General features: G+C 44.9%; 1 protein-coding gene and 1 non-coding gene across 2 annotated transcripts; both read right to left on the bottom strand.

The window, feature by feature from the left end:
* Nucleotides 1-5,740: 5,740 nt before the first annotated feature.
* RPS7 (ribosomal protein S7) lies at nt 5,741-16,375 on the bottom strand. The gene is made up of 7 exons (XM_024215787.2): nt 16,344-16,375; nt 15,546-15,627; nt 15,011-15,082; nt 11,876-12,019; nt 9,659-9,723; nt 6,929-7,079; nt 5,741-5,857 (listed from the first exon to the last, which is right to left on the bottom strand). The coding sequence occupies exons 2-7, from the start codon at nt 15,618-15,620 to the stop codon at nt 5,780-5,782; spliced, it is 585 nt and encodes a 194-aa protein (XP_024071555.1). The 5' UTR covers nt 15,621-15,627; nt 16,344-16,375; the 3' UTR covers nt 5,741-5,779.
* Nucleotides 5,978-6,190, bottom strand: LOC112117757. Its single transcript, XR_002908986.1, has one exon. It is a non-coding gene; the product is annotated as a small nucleolar RNA SNORA73 family (small nucleolar RNA).
* Nucleotides 16,376-26,922: the final 10,547 nt, after the last annotated feature.

Raw genomic sequence — 26,922 nt, 5'->3', positions numbered from 1 at the left:
AGAAAAATCTGGGGATAAATCTGGGACCCTACCCTCTGAGGAGCTTAGAACATTTCATAAGCATTAATACACCCGTGAGATAAGTATTATCATCCCCATTTTACGATGGGAAACAAACAAAGCTGATCTACGTTAGTATTCCCACCATTGCTACCAACACGGATCTACAAACATGGGAAATATCAGAAGGAAAAGGTTAATGTAACAACCACTGAATTTTAAGGCCAGATTTATAAAGGTATTTAGGTGCCTACAGCTGCAGATAGGTGGATGTTCAATCTTCAATTTTAGGCACCTCAATACCTTTATAAATCTTGCCCTTACGGTATGTCAGCACAGCAAATTCCCAGCATGATTATACAGACACGAGTGATAGCTCAAGCAGATCTCACTAAAAATAGCAGTGTGGCCACAGGGGCAGCTCAGCCCAGTCACCCAGGTACGATCCCATGTGACCCCAAGTGCATATTGAGCTGGCTAGTCCAAGCCGCCACCAGCACATTGCTATTTTTAGCACACTAGCTCAAGCAGAGCTAACGTGTCTGTCTACCCATGATGGGAAGCACCTGCACAACTGCTGTGCAGACATACCCACAGTCTCTCCCTTGCTGCTCTGGAGACAAATCAAATCTGAGTCAGAGACACAGAGGGATGTGCTTCCTCCTGAAGAGCTTGCCAGTGCAATATTGTCCACAGTTGAGAGCGCTTGCTGGCTAAACAGTAAGTTTATCATTTAACTGTGACTATAGCAACTTGTTGCAAAGCCCATAAAAGAGAGAAACTTGATTGCAGTAATTAATGGGGCAGTGTGGATCTGTGCATTTGCGTGCTGTGAGGAAGGAAATCTTCCAGTAAGAAACTTTCCTCTTCTAGGTCACAAGAGAGTCCACAAACCCAAACAATGGCTAGAGGAAGCCGTTAGGCTCAACTTTGTGTAGGGAGCAGCTTACCAGGAGACGTTTGAGTGTCAATTCTTCCCCTGCTCCCCTCTTACTCTGGGACAGTGTAGTGTAAGTTACTGCAGCACTTTTCAGGGTGCTACTTATTCCTCTGTCCCATCTGTCCAATTCTAGTAATCAGTGCAAGAGGGACAAGGGGAGACATGGCAAAGCTACAGCTCTACCCACTTCCTTAGCATGAGAACCACTTCCATGGACCCTGTTTACCCAACTTGTGGCCAAAGGTGCAATTGAGGCAGTGTGGCCAGGAAGGGGGCAGAGTCCTTACCTGCTCAGCCATGTTACAGCTAAGGACAACCTAGTCTACTGGGATTTCATTAGAGTGGGATTGTGCCAGTTTTTAAACCTAATATAAATTATTTGTAAACCATTTATAAAATTCTAATTCAGCTCCAAGGTTCTGCAAGCCTTCTAAAATGAAGAGGATGTAGTTAGGGCACTAGCATAGGATTTAGTAAGAGCAAGGTCTCCCATGTATCCTTGGGCAAGTCACTTAAAGCACAAGGGATAATAGCACTTCCCTATCTCACAGGGGAACAGGGTGGGAATAATGAGTTTATAAATTGTGAGATGCTCAGACATTACAGTACTAGTGGGCAACTAGAATGCTGTGAGTCAGGCCTGCACATCTGAACTGCAATACGTAGATGTACTAATTTCTGAACATGTTGCTCTGTCACAAGTTTTCTGTAAGAGATAAGGTGGAGTGGGTTGAGTGTGGGTTTGTGTGTGTGTGGGGGGGGAGACCTTAACAAGTAGGCAAGCTACCAGCTGATGAGATTGCAAAGGGTTACTGACTCAAAACCAGCAATTTTGATCGCAGAGGAGGAGACCCCCATTATTAGCCTGCCTGTGAACACACCGCCTTCACAAATATCAGCCTCAATTGTCAGGCAAGTGTCTGACCACACTATCACACTGGGCAAGCTACGTCTAAGATTTCCAAAGGGGTCCACACCTCCATTTAGGGGCCTGCCCATAAAAAAAAAAGGTTGCAAACCACTGCACTAGAGACGTTTTAAGGAGAGAGGTACTACTCTTGATCCTTGTAGCAAGACTGTCCAACATATGGCTCAGAAACCAAATTCAACCTGCTTGTATTTGTGGCCTTTGGGACATTTGTTTTTATTAATAATGGACGCTACATTCTGAAGTTTCTAGGCTGTGAAAAGCCTTCCAACTATGAACCAATGCAATGATGCTGTTGTGAGTCTACAGACAGCTTCAGACAGTGTTAGGGCTCCTGTCTTCTATTAACTTAATTGGAGCATAAAATTTGAAATCCAAAACACTTCATTAGACATCACTAATTGTCTTAGTGAGTGAAATGAAAAAGGGATTAGATTAAAACCAAGGAGATAAGAATTTTAAGTTACTGCAGGGAAGAACAGGAGACAGATATGAAAGAGGGAAGTAGTGATGGTGGCATGGTGGGTATATTTTCCTCAATTGACACTGTATTAACTGGCACTTATTCAAGCCGGTTCCACCCTTGATTCCTGTACATTTCCCTCAGATAATCAGTCAGCATCATGTGCATAGATGGTAGCATATAGTCAAATTTATACCCCATAAACTACCACCACAATTAGAAGTAGAGTTTGGCCCTCTCCACTGAAGGTAAGATAGTGCCCTATACACTCCAGGCACCAGGGGGTGGGGGATGATGAAAGGGGAAAAAACACTAACACCCACCAAAATGCTGAGGAGTCCCCTTGCTGCTGCAGAATTGTTCCATTCCTTCTGCAGTATTGAAGACAGTGAGCAGCTGGTGCCTCTTAATAGAATACAAGGCTGCTTCTGTCCTACTAAGAGAGGGCATGCTGGGTGAACCCAAGCTGCAAGCAACAAAGTCCTTCTCCTGCACAGCTTCAGGAAAAGGAACAGATTGCTAAGACAGTGGAAAATAGGAGCAAGAGGAAAAAAAGGTGGCAGTAAAATCAGAAACTGTAGAATGGCCGAGGAAAGGATCCACTTGGAGCCACTCAATAGCTAGGAAAAGATGTGTGCTAGTAAGCTTTCCCCATGGGCCCTGTTTTTTTAAACACCAAAGCTCTTAAGATATATTAGAAGACAGAGAGGTAAATGTTAATTTTTCCTTCTAATTGAATGCCGATTGCAACAACAGGAAGGACACTTGCAAAAGTAGAAATCAGATATTGCTCTGGGCAAATGTGATGCCTTACTCCACATTCAGTGGAGATGACAGTCAACTGTTTAAAGTAGATGGATATTTAGTAAGGCTGTCGATTAACCACACTTAACTCACGTGATTAACTGAAAAAAATAATTGATTAAAACTGTGATTAATTGCACTGTTAAGCCATAGAATACCAAGTGAAATTTATTAAATATTTTTGGATGTCTTTCTACATTTTCAAATATATTGATTTCACTTACAACAGAATACAAAGTGTACAGTGCTCGCTATATTATTTTTTATTAATATTCGCATTCTAAAAACAACAAAATTAGTATTTTTCAATTCACCTCATGCAAGTACTGCAGTGCAATCTCTGTATCGTGAAAGCACAACTTACAAATGTAGATTTTTTTTGTTGCAAAACTCCACTCAAAAAACAAAACAATGTAAAACTTTACAGCCTTTAAGTCCACTCAGTCCTACTTCTTGTTCAGCCATTCATGAAGACAAACAAGTTTGGTTACATTTACTGGAGATAATGTGCCTGCTTATTATTTACATCACCTGAAAGTGAGAACAGGCATTCGCACTTTTGTAGTCGGTATTGCAAGGTATTTACGTGCCAGATATGCTAAACATTCATATACCCCTTCATCCTTCAGCCACCACTCCAGAGGCCATGCTCATGACACTCGTTAAAAAAAAAACAGTAAGTTAATTAAATGTAACTGAACTCCTTGGGGGAGAACTGTATGTCTCCTGCTGTTTTACCCACATTCTGCCCTGTATTTCATGTTATAGCAGTCTTGGATGATGACCCAGCACATTGTTAGTTTTAAAAACACTTTCACTGCAGATTTGACCAAACGCAGAGTAGGTACCAATATGAGATTTCTAAAGATAGCTACGGCACTCGACCCAAGGTTTCAGAAGTGCCTTCCAAAATCAGAGAGGGACTAGGTGTGGAGCATGCTTTCAGGAGTCTTAAAAGAGCAACAATCTGATGCGGAAACTACAGAACCCTAACCACCAAAAAAGAAAATCAATCTTCTGTTGGTGGCATCTGACTCAGATGATGAAAATGAACATACGTTGGTCCACACTGCTTTGGATCATTATTGAGCAGAACCCGTCATCAGCATGGACGCATGTCCTCTGGAATGGTGGTTGAAGCATGAAGGGACATATGAATCTTTAGGGCATTTGGCACGTAAATATCTTGTGACGCTGGCTACAACAGTCCCATGTGAACCAACGCCTGTTCTCACTTTCAGGTGTCATTGTAAAGACGCGGGCAGTATCTCCTGCAAATGTAAACTAACTTGTTTGTCTGAGCAATTGGCAGAACAAGAAGTAGGACTGAATGGACTTGTAGGCTCTACAGTTTTACATTGTTTTGTTTTTGAGTGCAGGGTTGTTTTTTAAACATAATTCTACATCTGTAAATTCAACTTTCATGATAAAGAGATTGCACTACAGTACTTGCAACTGAAAAATATTCTCGTTTTTTACAGTGCAAATATTTGTAAACAAATATAAACTAAGCACTGTACACTTTGTATTCGGTGTTGTAACTGAAATCAATGTATTTTAAAATGTAGAAAACATCCAAAAATATTTAAATAAATGGTATTCTATTATTGTTTAATCACACAATTAAGCGATTAAAAAATTAATCGTGATTGACAGCCCTAATATTTAGTGAAGTCTTGCTTAGCTAGGAACTCAGATTCCCAGTGACTTCAACTGTCAGTCCTCACCCCACAGGAAGACAGTTATTGTTTACATACTGGGAGTGTCACCCTATGCCTTAGACTTGCTTGTAGACTTTTAAAAGTCACCCATTTCAAGCTGTTGAGGTAAACAATGTAGGCTTCCCCACACCACTTCAAACAAATCCCACTGACCAACCTCCCAGGGTCTAGCACAACCCTCCAGCTGTGAAGCAACTAGAAACCCATATTTATCTATTTTGATATCCTACAGACTTGCAAGAGTAGATCTAGAACCTGTGGACTGACAAAACCTGCATTGTAGTTCGATGTTCTCCCATTAGTAGTAGTTTTGCAATTTACAGCAAAGCAAGACAGCTTAATCTGCAGGGAAGAACACTGCTTAAATTTCAGCCCTGTGACCTTTCAAATAGGTGTTTAAGAATTGTGTTCCATAAGCAAGTGGAATTTTGTCTGCCTCCACCCCATACAAGACTGTCATATCTAAAGCCAAGTATTTATTATGAAGGTTAATGTTCCCACCAACCTCGGGAATTGTAGGTTTCCATTCTACCTGAGTTTCTTAAATAAAAGAAAAACTCATGAGTTTAAGGTTTCGTGCACAACCTTGCCAGACCAATTCATCCTCAGAAAAGGGATTATTATTTAGGCCTGTTTAGTTTACTTCCCTACCAAGGCTTTCTGTGTGATTTAGGATATGGACATGTCCCCTAGAAACTGAAGTCTCTTACCTAGTTACCATTAGGTACTTGTGACATGAGTTCTTACCTACTTTAATAGATGCAACTCAGTTAAACTAGAAGGTTCCATAGCCAAGCTATTACCAGTCACCTACGTCAGCTACTTCCTCCTTCTGTAGTGTGCTTTTATAAAGTGTTTAGTTTAATGAAATTGCTTAAGATATGAACAATTAAACTGTTTATTCAGTCAGTCATTCTTTTACTTTACAGCTGGAATTCTGGGAACTCAAAAATAACATCTTTGCCAGTGAGCTTCTTGTAGACACCAGAAAATGTTTCCACCTGGAAAGAAAGTCAAGTTTAACAGCATTAGTTTACTTTCAATAGGTGTTATAAAAGCTGCATGTTCTGCTGTACAGTTCAAATAGTAGATAATGTTTTCACATACTATAGTATGTTTCAAGTTGTAACCTGCACGGTTTCTCCTCAGTAATTGTCTAGAGACTGAGAAGTTATAAAAATATATAGAATGCTGTTCTCATCAGCTCTAGAACCAGAGACAGGCTTGCTCTTCAACACTGTGGAAGGGATTGTATATCACTGCACTTAGGGCTATGCTCCCATATACACCACTTGGACAGAGCCATGAGTAACCTCAATGGATGACCATATTGGTGAAGATGACAGATGCATTCAGGAACTAATTTAGTCTAGCATTCAAAATTGATGTTACTCCAAGTTTGATTTGGATAGTTTCTTAAGTTACTGCTAAGAAATCCTATATCAACAAGAAAGGATAGGCTTCCCACTCATTTTAAACAAGTTTTCTTTAAGTTATGTACCAGCACTAATCAAGCCACATTTCCTGAAAAATTAGACTAAGTGAAATACTAAATTGATGAAGACAATTCTTCCATACAGAGATTACTTCCCAGAATTCTTTATGTGGGAGATGATAATGTTCTGCAGAACATTAAGACTCAACCCATTAATCAATCATAGATTTGCCAGCAGAACAGACTCACTCTTTCAGAGCTGTTCAATCCACAAGGCAGCTGAAAATGAGCCACACAGATATGTTGCCTCCCCACCCCATGATGTACCTTGGCTTTGAAGATCAAGTGTTTTATTCTAAATAAAAAGCCCATCTTCTATCACTCATACTAAGAGGGAGCAAGTAGGAAAAAGGTCACCAAAAATCAGCTAACCAAAAAGAGTGTAAAGCAGTCAAGTGCAGTCAAACTAAAGTTTGATTTTAAACCTTCTATTAGCATCTCCTTAGTCCAAAAGGAAATTAAAAATCAGGGCATAGTCCTCACACCCTTGCCACTGCAGCAGTTTTGAGTTTTACACGCAGCTATGACTCATCACAACCCTTGTGTTACAGAGAAGAGTATAAAGTTCGTTCCTTACCTTGTGTTCAACATTATTCTGTTGTGCTTTGTCCAAATGGACCTTTATGAGTCTGCTGCCGTCTAGTTTCACGCGGATTCTCTTGCCCACAATTTCACTAGGGAAGACCAGATCTTCGAGAATGGCATCATGCACTGCAGTAAGTGTACGGCTGAAATGCAGTATTTTAAATTAATTAAACCAGTGATTCTCAAACTTTTGCACTGGTGACCCTTTTCACACAGCAAGCCCCTGAGTGCAATCCCCCCTTATAAATTAAAAACGCTTTTTTAAAATATTGAACACCATTATAAATGCTGGATGCAGAGCAGGGTTGGGGTGGAGGCTGACAGCTTGTGACACCCCCCCCCCCCCCATGTAATAACCTCGCAAGCCCCTGAGGGGTTCTGACCCCAAGTTTGAGAACTACTGATTTAAACCTTCAAGGGGTTGGCAAGTTTAGTCTAACAACTATAAAATATACTTCCCCTATAATCTACCAAAGAGATACTACCACAATTCCTGGGATAAAGGAATGTATGGGCTAGTAAATAAACTGCTAACATGAATTCCGTACTACACCATATCAACAAGTTAGTTGTGACCATGCCACAATTCATCTCAGAAGCTATTCCAGGAGCCAGGGACATGGCAGTACAAAATATAACTCAGCAGTTTGTAGTGAAAGTGATATTTGAGACTGCACTATTTCTATCGATGCTTCACTATTCAGTGTAAGCAAGTTGTATTTATACAAGTTATCAAGTTTATATACAGTGCCACCTGTAAGTGTGACCAATACGTCCTCAAATGAAGAATTTGAGGGATACTACTTTTAAGAGTGTATTTACTGCATTAAGTTAGAATGTGTCAACCGGTCATGTTAGCAAAAATATTGGGTTATTCCCCTCCAATGCCCCACTTCTTGCAGTGTTAGAGATGATTCTGTAATGGACCACAGACTCATATCTAGCAGGTCCCGTAGAACAGAGTCTGCAGTTTCAAGGGAACTAGAATGCAAGTTTCCCCCTATACAGCCCTATTGGTGCAGTGTCTGATAAGAGTTTTCTACATCTTAGACCACAAAAATTCCTTTTAAGTGCCCTATGAAGTTCTTTGAATACCCATTTACATATGTTCCAAAAATCAGTGTATAAAATATTATCCTTGACATTAAAATTAAAGTGAAACTGATTGTATCCCAGAATGAAACCAACACCAAGTGCAAATTACTCCGTCAACGTAGACAGTCCACAATTTCAGTCAGACCAACTAGCTAGAGAAAATGTTTAACAGAAGCAAACTGTTGCTTAGATTTGAACAGAGTGCCAATGACACTATTTTTGAGTGATGACTTTCTTTCTCTACCCCAAGTCAGAATTAAAAAAAAAAGTTTCCCTCCTGGATCACAGCTTCCCATGCAAGCCCAGCCTCCTTCCCCACCCACGCAGGTAGCAACAACAACAAAACACCTACAAGAGTATATCAAAAAATTGCACAAATAAAAATCAAATCTCTTGGGGCAAAACATAAGGGTAGGATGTATCTACATCCCTCGTCACGCACACAGTGATCACTATTCAAATTTTATAATTTTACCTTGCCTAATTATCGCTAGCACGCAGTGTTCCCTCTAATTTTTAACATCCATGTGCAGAATGAATTGTTATGTGCACCAATATGGAGGCGAGGCCAAAGGGTTCAGAGTGTGGGAGGAGGGCTCAGGGCTGGGGTATGGGGAGTGAGGGCTCTGGAGGGGGCTCAGGACTGGGACAGAGGGTTTGGGTTCCGGGTGGGGGTGAGGGCTCCAGCTGGGGGTACGGGCTCTGGGGTGGGGCCAGGGATGAGAGGTTTGGGGAGCAGGCTGCCCCAGGGGAGGGCACTCCCCCAAGCCCTCTCTCATGGCAGCAACCTGGGGCAGAGGCGCCTCTTCCCACCTGCGTGGCTCTTGATAGCCTGCTGCACAGCTGCGCAGCTTAGAGGGAACTTAGCTAGCATGTAATTCCTGGACTGAATTCTCTGCAGTACAGATGAAGAGTTAGTGTCCATTCCCTGGATGTTCATCTGTTCCAAAGCTAGCATTACAACAGATGAACAAGTTATTGGGAGGGGAACCCAATCCAACCCACTTAAGTTACTCAGTTTACATACACTGTTTTCCAAGATGCCCACAATGAGGCAATCTTAAGACCATGGCTGGGCAGACCAAAAAACAGAAGTTAGTTATTTGTAATTGCTTTTGGCAAATATTTTGCTAACAACTACCAGAAAAAGAAGAGTGCTGGATGTAAATGGAAAGATTGGGAAAATGTGTACAACATATTCGGAACGCACTGTCAGTTTCCACGTAAGGCCAGAAACCAGGCAAATCAAGTATTTAAAAAGAAATACACCAAAAATCTCAGAATTGACAACTAAGCCAATGTGGTAGAACATAGTCCTCACTGCTATCTCACAGCCATTCTAGAACTGCAAGATTAGAAAGTGACAGTAGTAAGTTTTTGAAACACATTGAGGGATTGATTTTGAAGAGAAGCGATCTGAATATTGAAGATACAAGGAAATATGGGATGATAAATGGCACTATTTGTACCTTAACCTTACATGCCAAAAGGAAGAATCTTTGCAGATCCAATGTCCCAGCATATTTGTTTTGTGATCTTTCTCAGATCCTTTACATATGATCAAAATGGCAGTCATGCAAGTCATAAGAGAAATGGCACATATTTCAGCAGTGTAAGATTTACTTACCTCCTGGGACGCTTTTGCTTGTTTTTTGTACGGCTTTTCCTTGTTGGTTTGGGCAAAATCCTTCTCTGTGAACGAAAGGGATACCAAGCCTCATGAAGCATTTAGTCAAGATCCTCAGAATCAGAGATGTTCAGATTTGAAGTCATAAATATGACTCTCTTTCAAGGGTTACCATTCTCCTGCAGAAATCCCACAATTGTTTCCACATAGCATCAAGGAATGTTCAAGAAATACCCAAAAGCACATTCCAATTATAGAAGTTGAGCTTTATGATAAAGTCAGTTTCTGTAGTGCATTGCTGAAACCTCAAACTTAAATTCTCATGCCCAGTATGTTCAGTGGGAAGAAGGAAAGGTTTGGGGAGAATAGTTTGTATTTAACAAAGCTAGTAGCCAAGATAATCTGTTCACTCACATGGGGGAGGGGGACGCGGCTGATGGAGGGGGAAGGGAGAGAGAACCTTTTCTAGAAATAGTTGCTAAAAAACACTGCAGAGAGTTTTGCCCATTGTGATTTCCCACTAGATTATTCTTGAGATTGTTATTCATCTGCTCCTGGTGTCAGTTCTTTGGACACCTATGCTATGTCTATATGAGGAAGTTGTAGAAGTTTGACTAAAGGGATATTTACACCGCTTTTGTTAAACTTGTGCAGACTGTCCATGTGGACACTTATGTTAGTTTAAAAGTGTGTTACTTTGGTTTAGCTAATAGTTGTAATGAATTTTCATTTAGCTTAAATGGATTTTTAAGTTAGACTGTCCACACAGAAGTCTACACCAGTTAAAAAAAAAATCAGCATAAAAATATCCCTTTAGTTAAGCCAGTGCAACTCATCATAGGGAGCCTTATCTTATGTTGTGAGAATTTTCATTGTTTAACTAGGAAGGTAGGAGTTCTAGGGCTGATCTTCACTATGGCGAGATCACTGCTGCTGTAATCAATTCAGCAGCGATTGATTTAGTGGGTCTAGTGAAGGAAGGCCCGCTAAATCGACGGCAGAGCACTCTCTGGTCGAGCCCAGTACTCCAGCTCTCCAAGAAAAGTAAGGGAAGTTGACCGGAGAGTGTCTGCCATTGATGCAAGGCAGTGAAGACAATGGGGTAAGTCGACCTAAGCTACGTCGATGGAGTAGCATGTTCACGTAGCTGGAGTAACATAACTTAGGTTGACTTACCCACATAGTGAAGACAAACCCTCTGAACCTTGGCAGTATCCAGAACTCTCATGCTTGCTATCGCCAAGCCACTACCACTGAAGACAAATGTTCTAAAGTACCCCACAGTGGTATGATTTGTTATAATCCGTTAAAACACTTCACCCTTTTTATACCATTAAAGATTTCAATAATTAACAGCATTATACATTTGTTATTGTGTTATGCGATAGCTCACACACAGCTTTGTCTTATGAGCATGAGAGCCTAAAGTTTAAAGTGGAGGATTAGCAGAGGCATTTTATTGCCCAGAATATACCCAGTCACACAAATTCAATTCAGGTATTTTGATCTTTTTAAACCACAATACAAAAAATGGATCTCTTCTTCCCTTCACAGATGAAGGGTAGCCTTCATAACTATTAAGAAAACACACATGCATCCATTTAAAGTTATCCTCATGGTAATAAGAACTCCAGGAGCTTGCTCTCTTCCTAAAGCTAGCTTCTCATACATCTATTCCCATCTCAAAAAGCTTTTCTTGGCTTAAATTTGGGGGTGGGTGTTTAAGATTAAAGTAAGTCAGATCTCACTAGCATTGCCCCATCTGAAATTATTGTATTCCAGCCAGAGAAAGATTTAGGTTCTTCCTTTTCACTTTAAAGACAGCAAATAAAACTCCCCCTCTCCCTGCCACTTGTATTAAAGCTTACTTTTATTCTACTTTCATGTAGAGTCTGCAAAAATACCATGCTTACATTTTTCCTGCTTAAGTTTCATTACTTCTAGGACTCTACTCCAGCTACATGTTATTTCTCCTTTTCAGAGTATTGTTCAACCATCCTATACAGTTTTTCTCTACTGCTTAAAGCAAACTTATGCAAGCTGTTGGGACTTATGTGCAGCCACAGGCTGACAGTGTCTAGGAAAGGTATTTGATCTACAGCTAGAAAAAAAAACAACAACACATATTTGATACGTTTACCTCCCCAGCCCCAACAGGTTCAGAGCATCAATATGCCACATACAGAGTGATAAACCAGAAAATAATCAACTATTTACCTGAGCAATGAACACCACATGCTTGCCGCTGAATTTTTTCTCCAGCTCACGAACTAGTCGGACCTGGATCTTCTGGAAAGATTTCAGCTGAGGAACTGGTACAAAGATTATGATTGCTTTTCTACCACCCCCTACTTCAATTTCCTAAGACAGAAGACAAAAATATACACTTAAGACGAAATCCATTAAACATAATAATAATGGCGGTTTTCTCATGCAAGCTTTGCTGCTATGTATTTTGTTGCTATTGTGAATTGCTGCATGAAACGAACAACCTTTTAACCCATTAGGCTAGTATCCCTACATGTCATGGGACTGTCGCTAATTACAATTCAAATTCACCTACCCTTTCAAACAGGAGAATCTCACACAAGTAGACATCAATATGTAGACTGAATTGGTCTCCAGTGCAACAGAATTGCATGGGGCTGGTACTGAGATCAAGTTTCAAATAAGGTTACCTCTGGCGTACATGAAGGGTAGAATTCAACACAAACAGGTTGATCGCCTAAACACCCTCCATTAACTGTCTTCCACACAACATCTTCATACAAATATTAAAGGTAGCTTAGTCAGTCACATCTACTGATTTGCCAAGATCCGCACTGCTATTTCAATAGTACTTTGTCTCCCCCCAAATACTTTTATAAACATGGTAACATGATTGTGTCCCGAATGGTTTATCTTCCCAGTATGCGATCAAGTTGATGCTTCCCTCACCAGCCTTACTGCTGGGCACAAGCTTATCCTCCAACATCATGGAATGGGACTCTAGGTCATTACTCCTTAGAGCAGGGGTGGGGAACCTGCGGGCTGGATCGAGCCCACTGCCTAATTTCATCCGGCCTACAGCAAATCTCTGTGCCACAAGCCCCGAGCCTCAGCAACACCCTCCACCACCCCCCGTGGGGCTGGAGCCTCAAGCACTGGCTCAGCCTGCTTCGGAGGAGGTTGGGGGGGGAAGAGAGAGTCTCGTTGGCTTGGTGCAGCTCCTGGAAGCTACTGGTATGTCCCTGCAGCCCCTAGGCACAGGTGCATTCAGGGAAGCTCTGCACACTGCCCCGGTCCTGAGCTCCACCTCCACAGCTCCCATTCGTTAGGAACTGCAGCCAATGGGAGCTGCGGGCGTGGGAAGCGCGCACTGCATAGAGCTGCCTGGCCGCGCCTCAGCCTAGGGACATGCCGGCAGCTTCCGGGAACAACGCGGAGCCAGGGAGCCTCCTGAGGTAAGTGCTGCCTGGCCTAAGCCTGCACCCCAGCATTCCTGCCAAAGCCCTCAGCCCCCTCCCAGAGTCTGCACCCTGCATCTCCTCCCACACGCCAACCCCCTGCTCCAGTCCTGAGCCCACTCCTGCACTCCAAACCCCTTGGCCCCAGCCTGGAGCCCCCTCCTGCACCACAAACCCCAAGTGAGGTTTTTACTCACGAAAGCTTATGCCCAAATAAATCTGTTAGTCTTTAAGGTGCCACCAGACTCCTTGTTGTTTTCATCCCTACCCCAGAGCCCACACCCCCTTCCACCCTGAACCCCTCATTTCTGGCCCCACCCTGGAGCCTAAGCCCCAAGTCTATTCCCGTCCCACTCCCCTCACTGTGTGGCCCGCACTAATTTTTTTCTGTGGGTAAATGGCCCCTGATAGAAAAAAGGTTCCCCACCTCTGTCTTAGGCTTGGTCTACACTAACCCCCCAAATCGAACTAAGGTACGCAACTTCAGCTACATGAATAACGTAGCTGAAGTTCGAAGTACCTTAGTTCGAACTTACCTCGATCCAGACGCGGCAGGCAGGCTCCCCTGTCGACTCCGCGGTACTCCTCTCGCCGAGCAGGAGTACCGCAGTCGACGGCGAGCACTTCCGGGTTCGACTTATCGCGTCTTGTCTGGACGCGATAAGTCGAACCCAGAAGTTCGATTGCCAGCCGCCGAACTAGCGGCTGGGTATAGACGTACCCTTAGAGTTATGCTCCCAAAAGCTACTTGGGTAGAGCCCTAGGAGACCCACCTCACTGGATGCCCATGTTGCATTTACTAAAATGCATTGTGTCCTCACGGTTTCAAAATCTGTTCAACAATAGCCCCTTTTATCTCATTAGGAACAGCCCTCTTGGCACAAGTACTGAACTTCTCAACACAGATTCAGACCCCATTAGAGGTCAGTGTGCACACCCCAGCCACTTGCCTAAAGTCCAAAATTCAGTTTGCAACTTCAGATTTGTTTACTGAATTCCAGTCAATACCTGTATAGACCCCAACAAATCTGCACAGGTACCATTAGGGAGACAAGAATCTGCATAAACTTTATTACTGCTTATGTATGAAGATCACCTTTGAATCTCAGGTTTGCTGTGCAGGGCTGCCAAATGAATTTGTAATTTGAATAAATTTTGTTCTGAAGTTTTTGGGGTTTTTGTTGTTGTTGTTGTTGTTTTTTAAAATACCGGCCTCATGCCATTGTTACAATCACGTCCTAGACTAAAATTAAACTTTGAAGAGCTGACACTTACTCTGTGACTATGAGAGACTGGTATCTTGATCTACTCCCGTTTTATATAGTCCAAGTTGGTGGTTTATTTTTTTATAATGACATGAATATTATATGCCATATATGTTAGACACCCCAGAGCTGTTCTATAAAACGAGGACAATTCTAGTCTGCATTTCATTGATGAAGATTCTGAAATTGCAACTTCAGTGTTAGTAAAGCAAGCAAGAAGCCATTTGGATTTTCAGATCCAGTCCTGCAAACTTAGTCTGGGAAGTTAGAAATAGGTTTTATACTTATTAAATTTGATCAGTTTATCTGGAGTCAGAATTGTGGAAGCTCTAATGACATTTTTTACAGTCACTTTTCAGACTAGAACTGTATTTTAAATAAAAAATAAAAAGCTACAGCAGTCAGCTCCAGTAAACAGGGTTACAAAGCTTGAAGTCTGCCTCCTCCCATTAAGTCAACAGTATTCAGCAAGACAATCCCATGAAATCTTGCATTAATCTTTAGTTCAAACTTTTTGACCACTTGTCACATGGCACATTTAAAAAAAACCACTTGCATCCCATCCAAAAAAGGTGACTGACTTTGTTGCCAACTGACAATTCAGTATGTTGGGATCTATCTTAAATGGATATTAAACCTACCTTAGCTGCTGTGATGTTCAACTCTCTCAGCTGAGCTTTTAAGTCAGAGTTCATCTCCAACTCCAGGAGAGCCTACAGAGAAGAATTAGCGAGAACAATATTGATTACTGACAATTTTAAGTTGCCTTTTCTCTTACAACATTTTACTTTCTGGTGCATTTGTGTACATGCACTAGTTTGCTAAACACTAAGCAACCATCTGCTATAAACGATCTGTATATATTTGTTTCCAGGCAAAAACTGATCCATGGGGTCACAAACGAACACCCTAACCCTCACCACCCAAAATGGATACATCATTCACTGCATGATTGGCTAGTTCTTACACTTCCCTCTGAAACATAAGGCATCTGTTATATGAATATGAAGCAAAAATCTGCAATTCCTATATTCCTTAGGAAACAGACTTATTCCGGAAGTTTAACTTCAGTTTTGAATCAAAAGGTCAGTTTTGAATTAAGCTTGACTATACCTGTGCTTCCACTGTTTTTTTTAGTTCAAGTTATTAGGTGACAGTGGAGGAAAACCGACATACCTGGGATATACCAGACTCGAATTCATCTGGCTTCTCACCATTGGGCTTCACAATCTTCGCACTAGAACTGAACATGGCCTTTCTACAACCCAAAGAACAGAAACATCTCAATTGTCAGCAGACACATGACTACTAGCCACAATGCAGAGCCAAGGGCTTTCTGTTAGTTGGACACGGCAGAGATTTAGGCCCTTCATCCCTGTGTCAGATCTGAGAGAAGAGGTGAGACGCTTCACAAGCCGCGCACAGTTCAAAGCGGTCACATGGGGGAAACGCGAGCAGTGGAGTCGCACAGGTCAGATTTCTCTGGGAACAGGCTCCTGACAGAAGCAGCCTCTCCTCAGGTCCGCACCAGGGCCAGCAGCGTCCTGGCCACGCCGCGCTGCAGGGCCACTGCCTCTTCGAGGGGGACGGGTCGGAGGGCTGCTCCCTTCCCCCGCTGCCCGAGCCCGGCAGGAGCCCACCATTTACTGGGGCGGCCTCTGCACGGAGGAGCCGTACAGATCCCGGGCCTAGACGGAGGCCCCCGGCTCAGAAGCCCCACAGCCGCGGCCCCCCACTCGAGCCCGGACGGCGGCCCTAGCTCTGCCCGGAGGAGACAGGCTCCGCGGGGCCGGGTGCCCCCGGCTCCAGGCGGGGTGTGTCGGGTCCCCGGGCGGCCATCGGGCCGCGGGAGGCCGCTAATCGGACGCATCCCCAACCGACTCCTCCGGCCGGAGGGGCTGGTGCCCGCTCGGCGAGGTATTGCGGGGACAGCGGGTAAAACGCGATGCTGCGGCGGCGGCCTCAAGCACCTACCTCTCTCAGCGCCGGCCTAGGAAGAGGGAGAGCTCTCGCGAGAACTGCTCAGGTCCCGGCCCGGGAAGGACTCGCCCCGCCCACACAGACCTGAAGCCAAACCCGGAAGAGGGGCAGTCCGACCTATAGCATCCCGAGCCACTTCCGCCAGAGTGAAGCCGAACTGGGGAATTCAGCTATTGGCATGGGCGCGGACTAGTGTTGTCATAGCCGGCTGAGGAGACCGTGGCTCCAGGATGAAGCTATGGAACAGAGGATGCAGGATGGCGCATGCGCAGTCGCCTTGCCGTGGAACGATGTTGGCGCAGGGCGCGTGTGCAGTTCAGAATAGCACGTCTTATTGTTACCAAGTTAAGGGAAGTGGAAGATGGGTAGAAGGCTCCTCTTTTCTGTATGCAGGTGGCCATATGGGGCTGCCAGGGCCCTGCCACTCTTGTGCTATGTTCTTTTTCTGGCCCTTCAGCAGATTTAAGTTTCTTCTATAATTTTATGTTAATACAAGCGCGTTTCATGCTCCTAGTCTACAGGGTTCTCTGTTACAGCTGTTCCACTGTGAATAAATTGTCTATAAAGTTATTGGAGCAGGGAAACTGAATCCTGGGTCTCCCACTTCCCAGATAAGTGCTCTAACCATGAAGCTACAGAGTTGCGCTTTCATCCAATGACTTGATTTAATCCACAGTGGAACAGCTTCAAGGGGAGAGACTAAAGGACCCCCACCCCCCACCCCAATAAAATAACCCATAGCTCAGTGGTTAGAGCACTGAGAGGTGGGAAAGTGTGATGGTACCCATGGTTGTGTGGCACTTCCCTAGTACCTGCTCTCAGCCTTGTCTGTGCCTGCCGTGGGTCAGTTCCCGCAACACCACCAGCCTCTGGCAACACAAGCCACTGCCTTCCAAGCCTCCAGAAGCCAGCCCTACCTCTCTCTTTACAGATTAACAATAGGTGCACACCAACCCCTGAGCCATAAATGCTAAAACTAAGGGTGTGGGGGGTGATGTCACACTCCCTAGCTTGAAGTGGTTTCCATCATATACAGGGTTTACAGTTTGGTTCAATGGCTCTCAGCACCCCCATTATAAAAATTGTTCCAGCACCCCTACCCTGAGCACTCTGAGCATCCATCTAAACTATCCAAAACCAGTTCCACTAGACACTCAAAGAATTCACAAATCCGCTATTCCCAAAGGAATTAAAAATTTTATTAAGATGATGTTTAGAAAAAAAGTGAATGGTACAGAGTTTAAGCGGAGAAGTTTCTGGTTATCAGGGAATAACGTACAGATTATCAAGGAGTGCAAAGTTTGGTTTAAGATCAGATGGCCTAAGGAATACATAATCTGCAATATCCCCGATTGGGGGTAAAAGGTTAACGGGTCAAAGTACAGACATTGAGATATGAGGGTATGTTGTTCATATAATGGCTATGTTCAGGTGTGGAGTATAATGAGTCGATACGATGATGAGGATGGATTGACCCTCATTTGGTGAGATTTAACGTTCAGTGAGTTTATGGTTCCAGTTCATATGGTCCAATGGAAAAGTCTCTCGGTCCCTTTCTTGTAGTCAATGCACAATGTTGCTCTGGCTCATGCCTCCTGCTACTGCTACTGTTGGTGGCCGGTGTTGTGTTCGGTGTAGATGTCCCTGGACCATCGGATGGTGTCTGAGAACATGAGGCGCCGCATGAGCCGTGCGTAGCGTCAACCAATCCCACAGGTCCGCAGCACATGCTCGTTGCAGGGGTCCCAGGTGCCCAGGGCTCCGATGATCGGGGAGTCCATCTGCACCTCGTAGCCCTTTGCTTTCAGGGTGTCAGCCAGGAGAACGTACTTTTCCATCTTACGAGCATGGGCTTCACGAAAGGCTGGGGTCCTGTTTTCAAAGGAGACCGTGACATCAACGAGGATGATCTTTTTCTGGGCCTCATCAGTGACAACGTCAAGTCGCAGCTGGCTGTCGGTACCGGGGATGGCGCAGTTCACGGCGACCTCCCCCAGGCCTGGTGCGATGGCTTTAACCAGGCAGTTCTGGATGGCGTTGTGGTGCACCTGCCAGGCCCTGGAGTGGGTCTTGCAGCTGCACAGGACGTGGGGCAGGATCTCATTGGAGTAGCCGCACTTCCTGCAACGCTTGTCTCGGTTCCCATGGAGGATGACGCCGTTGAGCGGGACGCAGTTGAGCCAGGCATGGTGGATGAACCGCCAGTCAGCGAAAAGGATGAAGCTGCCCCCGGTGAGGAAGTGGTTGCTGGCATCCCACTTGCTGGTCAACTCGAAGGCTTTACCCTGGTCCGGTTTATGCTTCAGGGTTTCCATGTACAGCGAGTGGACAGTGGCCTTCAGGGTCCTCTCCAACATGCCCCGGGTGCTCAGGGTGACAATGGTGTTGTCGGACTTGATCTGCGGCACCAGGACTCCCAGCTCCTGGCACTCCTCGCACCACTCCCAGCGGCAGCTGACGCACTTCCCCAAGCGACACGTGGCGTTGCGAGCACGGGACCACAGTGAAGCGATATCGCACCCATCCCGTCTGAATTCGCCATCCAGGGAGCCGCACAGGAAGGTGGCGATGTCTTGGTTGGAGGGGGCTCTGCTCATCTGCTTCTTTGTCACATCACACAGGGCGTTCGCCGCGATGTTCCTTACCGTGGCGTCAGGACATGTCAGCAAGCGGAAGGCGTGGGTGATTACGGCGACGTCACACAGGTCGCCCATGCGGGGATGTTGGTGCCGCCGTGCCTGTGGGTTATGTAGACTCTCTGGGCAAGGAACAGCCACTTCTTCACCAGCTGCCGGACGATCTTGTCTGCCTTGTTGAGGGACACCTTCGCCACCGCGGATCCCCTTAGGACGAATGAGATGCGGGGGGATCAGGAAGGTGTTCAGGGCGTTTATCTTCAGCCACAGGGCCAGCAGGGAGGTGTCGATCTGGCGGCATCCTGCAAGATCTCCTGGATGGTGTCCTTGGGTGTCTGCTGGACACGGAAACCCATCAGCATGCCGAGGTGCTGGTATGCCTGCCCCTCTGCCAGGGGGATGACGGGCTCGCCCTGGATCTGGAACCCCGTCACCTGCAGTACACCTCAGTTTGCCAGTTACACCTCAAGATCATCACTCTTCTCCACACACAGCGCTTAAATATACTTCTTGTTTTTATTCTAAACATATTTAATAGATTCAAGAAGCAACATGTTGATGGAAGTATTGGAAACTAACTACATATAAAATAAAATTATAATATACATTCTAGAACTTGGTATTGCTCACCAGCGCTTTTCAGCCGGTAGGCTGTGATCCCTTTTTGGTCATGAAACAAGACATTCTCTCAGCCTGTCCCCTCAGTAAAGGATGCAGAGTGTAGCTCTGTACCTACAGTTATAGTCCAAAAAGCCATCGTCTTATCTTGTAAAGAGGGCTCCTTCCTCCTGGTTTAATTCTTCTGTAAATTCCCTTTCTGGAAGTTCTTACAATACCTTCATTAGCATTAGGCTCAGACTGTAAATAGGTGTCTATTGTGAACCATACAATATTCAATTTCCATGTAGCCAAACAAATAGATAAACATCTCTTGTCTGAAAGAAGGCTGTTTCTCATCTTTTGGTGACCAGTCCCATCACAGACCTTAATAACATTTCACATAACTCCTTACATATTATCCATCCATCCATTTTGCAAGTACTATGATGATCAGTAAGATATAGGCTTTCAGTAGACAACTTACATGAAGTTCTTTGGCTAACTATATAGATCAGGGGTGGCCAACCTGTGACTCTGGAGCCACATGCAGCTCTTCAGAAGTTAATATGCGGCTCCTTGTATAGGCACTGACTCCGGAGCTGGAGCTACAGGCACCAACTTTCCAATGTGTTGGGGGGTGCTCACTGCTCAACCCCTGGCTTTGCCACAGGCCCTGCCCCCACTCCACCCCTTCCCGCCCCCTCCCCTGAGCCTGCCATGTCCTCGCGCGCACGCTCTCTCTCTCTCACACACACACACCCCGAGCCTCCTGCATGCCACAAAACAGCTGATCGGGAGGTAGGGGGAGGCGCTGATCGGTGGAGCTGCCAGTGAGTGGCAGGCGCTGGGAGCAGGGGGGGAGGAGCTGATGGGGGGCTGCTGATGTATTACTGTGGCTCTTTGGAAATGTACATTGATAAATTCTGGCTCCTTCTCAGGCTGGCCACCCTGATGTAGATGATCCCTGTAACCCTTATGCACCCCTGTGTCCTCTGCCAATTGACACCAAGAAGTCCCTGGGTTACAGGTCCCCTGTTCAAACCCTCTCCCTCCCTATGGGGACTTGAACCAGGGGTCTTCTACATCCCAGCCAAGTATAGTAGCCATTCAGTTGAAAGTTAAGAGGAAAGGTCTCCCCATTCTGTGTACATTCATCTATAAGTGAGCTTGGGGGCCCGGCTGTGAGTTAGGTAGAGGACTGCCTATCTTCCCATGGTTCATGTAGCGCTCTGAGGCTTAGACATCTAGATCCCTGTTGTGGTGCTGCAGTACGCATACCCAGAAGAAGAAACACAGGCACCTAGGGAACTTGTACTGCAAAAGTTCAGGTGCTGAGCGAGTTTAGGCACCTACAGGGTTTGATGGCAGCTGAGTGGGGGCTTAGTGAATCCCAGTGGGGCCTGGTTTTAGGACTTAAGTGCCTAAAGTGGCAGTTAGGCACCTAAGTCCTTTTGCGAATCGAGCCCTTAGTCGTCACAACAGAAATGGGATATTTGAATACCACATTTGACAGGAGGAAAACAGAGAAGGAACAAGGAAGTCACGTGACTTCTTAAAGTCACAATAAGTCAGTTATACAAACTTGAGTTTAACTCCGCTATTTCTAGTTCCCCGGTCCTATGATTATTCCACTAAGCAAACTAATGTCTCTTTGGTATTAAGAGCGCCTAGAATAGCTCTCCATGATCATGTAGTGGTACAATTTTCCATGCAAGAGTCAGAGCCCACTAATATGAAGGTATATACATATTTTAAGTGTTATGGTGGTAGCAATTGCACCCATGTGGCTACATGATGTGTATTAGTTGTCAAATTGAAAATTCAAAACCAGTAAGCCTTTTCTTTTGGAAGATCTCGGAGAAGGGTATCCCCAGGAGCAGGTAAATATGATGACTTCTTTTCCTCAGTTTTTGACTATTTCAGTAATGATATAACCCTTGCCATCATAGTAACTAAATGTATACCTGCATAGTTACTCTGCAAGACACCAAGTGACAGTCCTGAGGTGGTAAGAGACTATTTAATTCCTGAATGACTTAAAATAAGATGCATTTAGTTTCTTGAAGACTTTGTTAAGGGGATATTTTTACCCATCCTAGGGAATAAATTTTAAATTTAGTTTAAACATGCTTCAAGCTAATGCATTATCTAACACAGATTATCCTCCCTGCCTCCCCCCGCCCCCGCATCAACTATGACCAACCAAATGTTGTCAGTAATAATTTTAGCTAAACAGAATTTACAATCTATTTAAGTATGGATCTGTATTAGAAGGGGAAGGAAGCCTCCTAAAAGACAGAACCTCAAAACTAGCCACTCGCTATTTTTTTCTGCCCATTTCTCCTTCTTTTTGTTTGCATCATTCCCTCAGCTATATGAAAACCTTATTCTTTCTCCAGACTTCAAGTAAAAGAAAAACATAAATACAATTTAATTAAAATTAAATAGATAGAACTGAAGGGATAGCCTATATGTTTGAGTTTAAAAAAGGAAAAGATTTAAAAAAATATTTTGGAAACTTACCTAGTTTAAAATCAAGGCCCAACTAAACCCAGAAGTGCAGTTTGAAGAGAGTTTGAAGAAAAGGGGTGGTAAAACATGGCTGAATTTATAGCAGAGTTCTGCAGTCACAGTGCCCCCACAGGAAATTTAACTCTTTAATGTGCTGGTTTTATCGCATTACCACTTTTAATATACTGACTTTGGCCCTGATCCTCCAAAGACATACACATGTGCTTGGCTTGACTTTAGCCCTGTGACTATTCTCATTACACATTGTGAGTAGTCCCAGTGAAGCTAAAGTTAAGCACGTGCTTAAATCTTTGCAGAGTCAGGTCCTTGTGGGTATGAGTGAGAGAATATTGTACCTGTTAGTACAGCAGCTTCTGGAGAAACAGAAATTTTTGTGTGTCTGTGTGCAAATTTTAGTTTACATTTTCCCTGTTTTTATATTAAAATAACTTTTAGATTAAAACTTTTCTGACCAGCTCTACCACTAGTGGATGGCCTACTGAGCAAATACATTAGCAGTTACTGCTACTTCATAAAAAAGTTTTCTTTTAGTTCAAGTAATAGAAGCCTGAGCGTAGGGGGCTTAAGCATCAGAGGTTTAGTACTTACTCTGCAGGGGACATGTGTGATATATATAGTAATTGTGTCTGTTTTATGGATATGGATTAATTATAGATTGGTGCCCAATCGCTGAACTCTTGTGAATCACAGAAGCTCAGGCTTTATCTAACCAAGGAGAGGTTTTGGCCTTGATCCTGAAATGAAATTTGTGCAGCGGACTGCTGTAGATATCTGGAGCCCCACTGGAGTCAGTAGAGATTATACCTTTGTTTGAATGAGAGAGCATGTAATGTTGCAATCTACTGATTGGCCAACAGAGAGGATAAATAATCTGCTACCACTACCACCAGATAAAGAAATTCTCTTTTGGATCAAATAATAGCAGCCTGTGTTTCTGGAGCTGTGTTTCAGGGGATTCTAGTCCCCACTCCCTATGTGTGTGTCTTATTTGATTGATATAGTTGTTTCAGTGTCTGAAGAATTTTTCCTGTTACACTCTTGTGATAGAAGGGAAAAGCAGGGACGTGCCCTGAAAAGCTCTGATTTATTCTCTAGTTTTTGTTTTCCCTGTGTCCCACATTTGGCATCTTTGACATTCATCTGAAAGTCTAATGATATATTAGGGCCTTCACAGCTGGAGAGGGTTATGCCTAGGATAAGTAGAAGATCATTTGAGTGAAAAAAATTGCAGATTTCTCTGTTTTAGAGCCTTGTGTATTATTTGACCTTTTCCACTCTAAAACAATGTAAACTAATACCTGTGCTTTGTAGAAAACTGTCCCCATACAAATTATAGCAGTAGAAAAGGTGTAACCTCTACCTCCCATGCCTCAATTCATCTCAATATAACCTGTCAAGCATTGACAATTTGGGAAAGTTGCATTAACACTGGTGTATCAACTATGGAAGGCACAAGAGTAGACTGCCTGCCACACTGATATGAAGACCAGGGTTAGACAAAACAGTGGTAAGAAAAAATGCTGGAAGCACTGTTTTCCATACTTTGTTAAATACCTTATTCTGGGGAACCACTTATAACATTTCTGGCAAAAACAATGGATCACCATGAGATTAAGACTGCAGCTACATTGCAATTGTAGCTGCATCAGGGGCCTCACTTATAAGCTTTCAAACTTTAGCCTACATAGTTAAGGTCTCTCACCTATATTATATATTAAAACTGTGCTGTAACTGTGCAGGGGAGGGAAGAACTCTGGTAATTAGCTCCCCTTACTTTAGAGAGGCAAGGTAGGTGAGGTAGTATCTTTTATTGAACCAACTTCTGTTGGTGAGAGAGACAAACTTTTGAGACAAGTTTTTGAACTCTTCTTCAGGTTCTGGAAAAGTACTCCAAGTGTAGGAGCTGGATTTTATAATGTACTATGAGAATTAATGTATGATTTGATTTCATCCTGTCAGCCACCCTTTTTGAATAGCAGAAAGGAATGACAGACCAGGACAATCCTTATGACTGATTATGGTCACCCTTTTGTTTTAGGATAAGTTATAATGTCTACTATGGTTTCCTATATGTATTACAAATTAGGCACTCTAGTTAAATATACATTTTTTTTTTTGTTTTAAGGTTTTAGTAAGTAAGAGACAGGATTCTCTATTGTGTCTATGTTAAGTAGATTAGAGGAACATTGAAGGCCTGGGTCTCAATGTAAATTGTCTTGGTTATTGATTGTAAAACTTAGCAAGGTTCAATGCCTTTTTGCTCGATATAAAGTACTACTGTTTGTATTCTCAATCTGTTTGTGTGAATGAGGAATGTATGCATCAGGAAAACATAAGGTGTAAAGGCCATTGTTATAGCCAAAGTCAAGGAAGAAGAAGTAAAGAGACTTAAAGGACATCAAAGAATCATCAACGCGCATCCATAATGAAGGGCAGATTAACGACCCTGAGGTGAAGGCTGGCACCCCTAAGGACAATTGATTAAATCGGAACAAAGGACAGGATGACCCTCTCTGAGGTGTATTGGAATGTTTACACCAATTAAGAAGTAACTGGTCACAAACTGACACAGCAAAATCCATAGGCTTCAACAGAGAAAAAAACCTTTGAGATAAGAACAGGGTGCTTGGCCATGGGACTTTGGGTTCGTCTTGCCACACTCCAGGAGCATCGGATCGCGACCAATAGAGCCCCGCTCCCCTCTGCGACCAATCTGGCTGGCCACTAGATTGATCCAGGCTCTGGACTGGTAACTATAAACATCACTGCAGGACTGTGTGTGTGTATGTATGTGTGACTGAAAAGCATATGCTTACTGCGGTATTCTCAATAAATGCTGTGTATTTACCTTCCTCTGTAAACATCCCGTGTGCTTTGTATGAGCATAACACAAGCACCATATAGGGTGACCAGACAGCAAATGTGAAAAATCGGGACAGGGGGTGGGGGGTAATAGGAGCCTATATAAGAAAAAGACCCCACAAGCTGGACTGTCCCTATAAAATAGGGACATCTGGTCACCCTAGCACCACAGCTCAATGTAAGGTGGAACAGATTTTTAGCATTAGTGGCAGATTAGCCACTGGGCCAACCATGCCCAGGGGCCACGGCCAATTGGGGTCCACTGGAAAAATGGATGCCCCAACCCTCTCCACCCAGCGCTCCTGTGCCCCAACCCTGCTCCCTGGCAGGAGCACCGGGCGGAGCGGAGCAAGCCCCCGTGCCCTGACCCCATTTCCCTCGCAGGAGCGTGGGGGGGGGGCACTTGCTCTGGCCCAGGGCCCCACAAACCCCTAATCCACCTCTGTTTAGCATAAGTAGTTAGCACATATTCTAAGGCAGTGGTTCTCAACCATGGGTCTGCAGCTCCCTGGGGAGCTGTGACCCAGTTTCAGGGGGTCCGCGAGCCCCGGTGCCCTGTGGGGCAGAATCCCTGAGCTCATGGGCAGAGTTGTAGGAGGGCATGGGGGGCATTGCCCCCCAAACTGCAGTGCCCTAACCAGAGCGGGCAGTTCCAGGGGCAGCTCCACACCTCCCCATTGCCTCCTCTCCCCCACTTCCCCACGGCCCCATCTCCCAGCCAGGTCAGAGGCCAGAAGCCGGAGCCAGGCATTTCGGGGCGGCTGCTGCTCTCACTGGTCCATGGAGCAGTCAGCCACCTCCCCGTCTGCTGCTGGTGCTCTGGGCTCCAGGGTTGCAGCAGCTCCTCAGCTCCCAGGCCCCTTTGACTGCTTGTGCAGCTAATAAGAGCTGCCTGGTGGGGAGACCCGGCTCCAGGGCCGACAGTGCCCTTGGGGAGCAGTGACCACAGGAGGGGGCTTCCCCGGCACACAGCCCCTAGCTATCCCCTCCCTGTACCCTGAGCTACCTGCACACAGCCCCTAGCTACCCTCTCCCTGCATCCTGAGCTACCCACACACAGCCCCTCCCTCTCCCGGCATCACAGCCCCTAGCTACCCTCCTGCCTGCACACACCCTCTAGCTCAGAGGTTCTCAACCTTTTTCTTTCTGAGGCCCACACAACATGTTATAAAAACTCTATGGCCCACCTGTGCCACAACAACTGGTTTTCTGTATATAAAAGACAGGGCCAGCATTAAGGGGTACCAAGCATGGCAATTGCCTGGGGCCCCATGACACAGAGGCCCCCACAAAATTATGTTGCTCAGGCTTCGACTTCAGCCCCAGGTGACAGGGCTCAAGCCAGCCCTGTACGGTCACGGTGTGGCTTCGGCTTTCTGCTCTGGGCCCCAGCGAGTCTAATGCTGGCCCTGCTTGATGGACCCCCTGAAACCTGCTCGGGGGCCCCCAGGGGGCCCCAGACCCCTGGTTGAGAACCACTGCCCTAGCTATCCCTTCCTGCACCTGAACTACCCACACACAGCCCCTAGCTACTCCCTCCCTGCACCCTTAGCTACCTGCACACAGCCCTTAGCTACTCCTCTCCCTGCACCCTGAGCTAGCCTCCCCGCCTGCACATAGCCCCTAGCAGCCCCTCTCCTTGCACCCTGAGCTACCCCCACAACTGCACACAGTCCCTAGCTACCTCCTCCCTGCATCCTGAGCTACATGCACATAGCCTCTAACTACCACTCTCCCTGCACCCTGAGCTACCCCCTCCCCACCTACTCACAGCCCCTAGCTATCCCCTGCCTGCATTCTGAGTGATTTTTAACTTTTTGAGCTGAGCTCCTCCCTTTCAGTTATAATTTTTGGTTGTACCCCCCGCCCCCAACCCAGATAGGCTGGATGGCCTGCTGAGGTGAGTCAGGGGGTGGAAGTGGCGATCTCTGCCTGGGCCCCAT

This window comes from Terrapene carolina, unplaced genomic scaffold (genome assembly GCF_002925995.2).
Source record: "Terrapene carolina triunguis isolate 2854851 unplaced genomic scaffold, T_m_triunguis-2.0 Scaffold42, whole genome shotgun sequence".
Lineage (NCBI taxonomy): Eukaryota > Metazoa > Chordata > Testudines > Emydidae > Terrapene > Terrapene triunguis.
The sequence above is the reverse complement of the archived record's forward strand: the minus strand, read 5'-3'. Positions and strand labels throughout refer to the sequence as shown.

Excerpts from the sequence above, each read along its gene's own strand:
- RPS7 (XM_024215787.2), bottom strand. The coding sequence starts at position 15,620 with ATGTTCAGTTCTAGTGCGAAGATTGTGAAGCCCAATGGTGAGAAGCCA. Across the intron at positions 12,020-15,010 it reads TGAACATCACAGCAGCTAAG|GAAATTGAAGTAGGGGGTGG; the intron begins GTAGGTTTAATA and ends CTTCTGTCTTAG. Across the intron at positions 9,724-11,875 it reads ATGTGGTGTTCATTGCTCAG|AGAAGGATTTTGCCCAAACC; the intron begins GTAAATAGTTGA and ends TTTCGTTCACAG.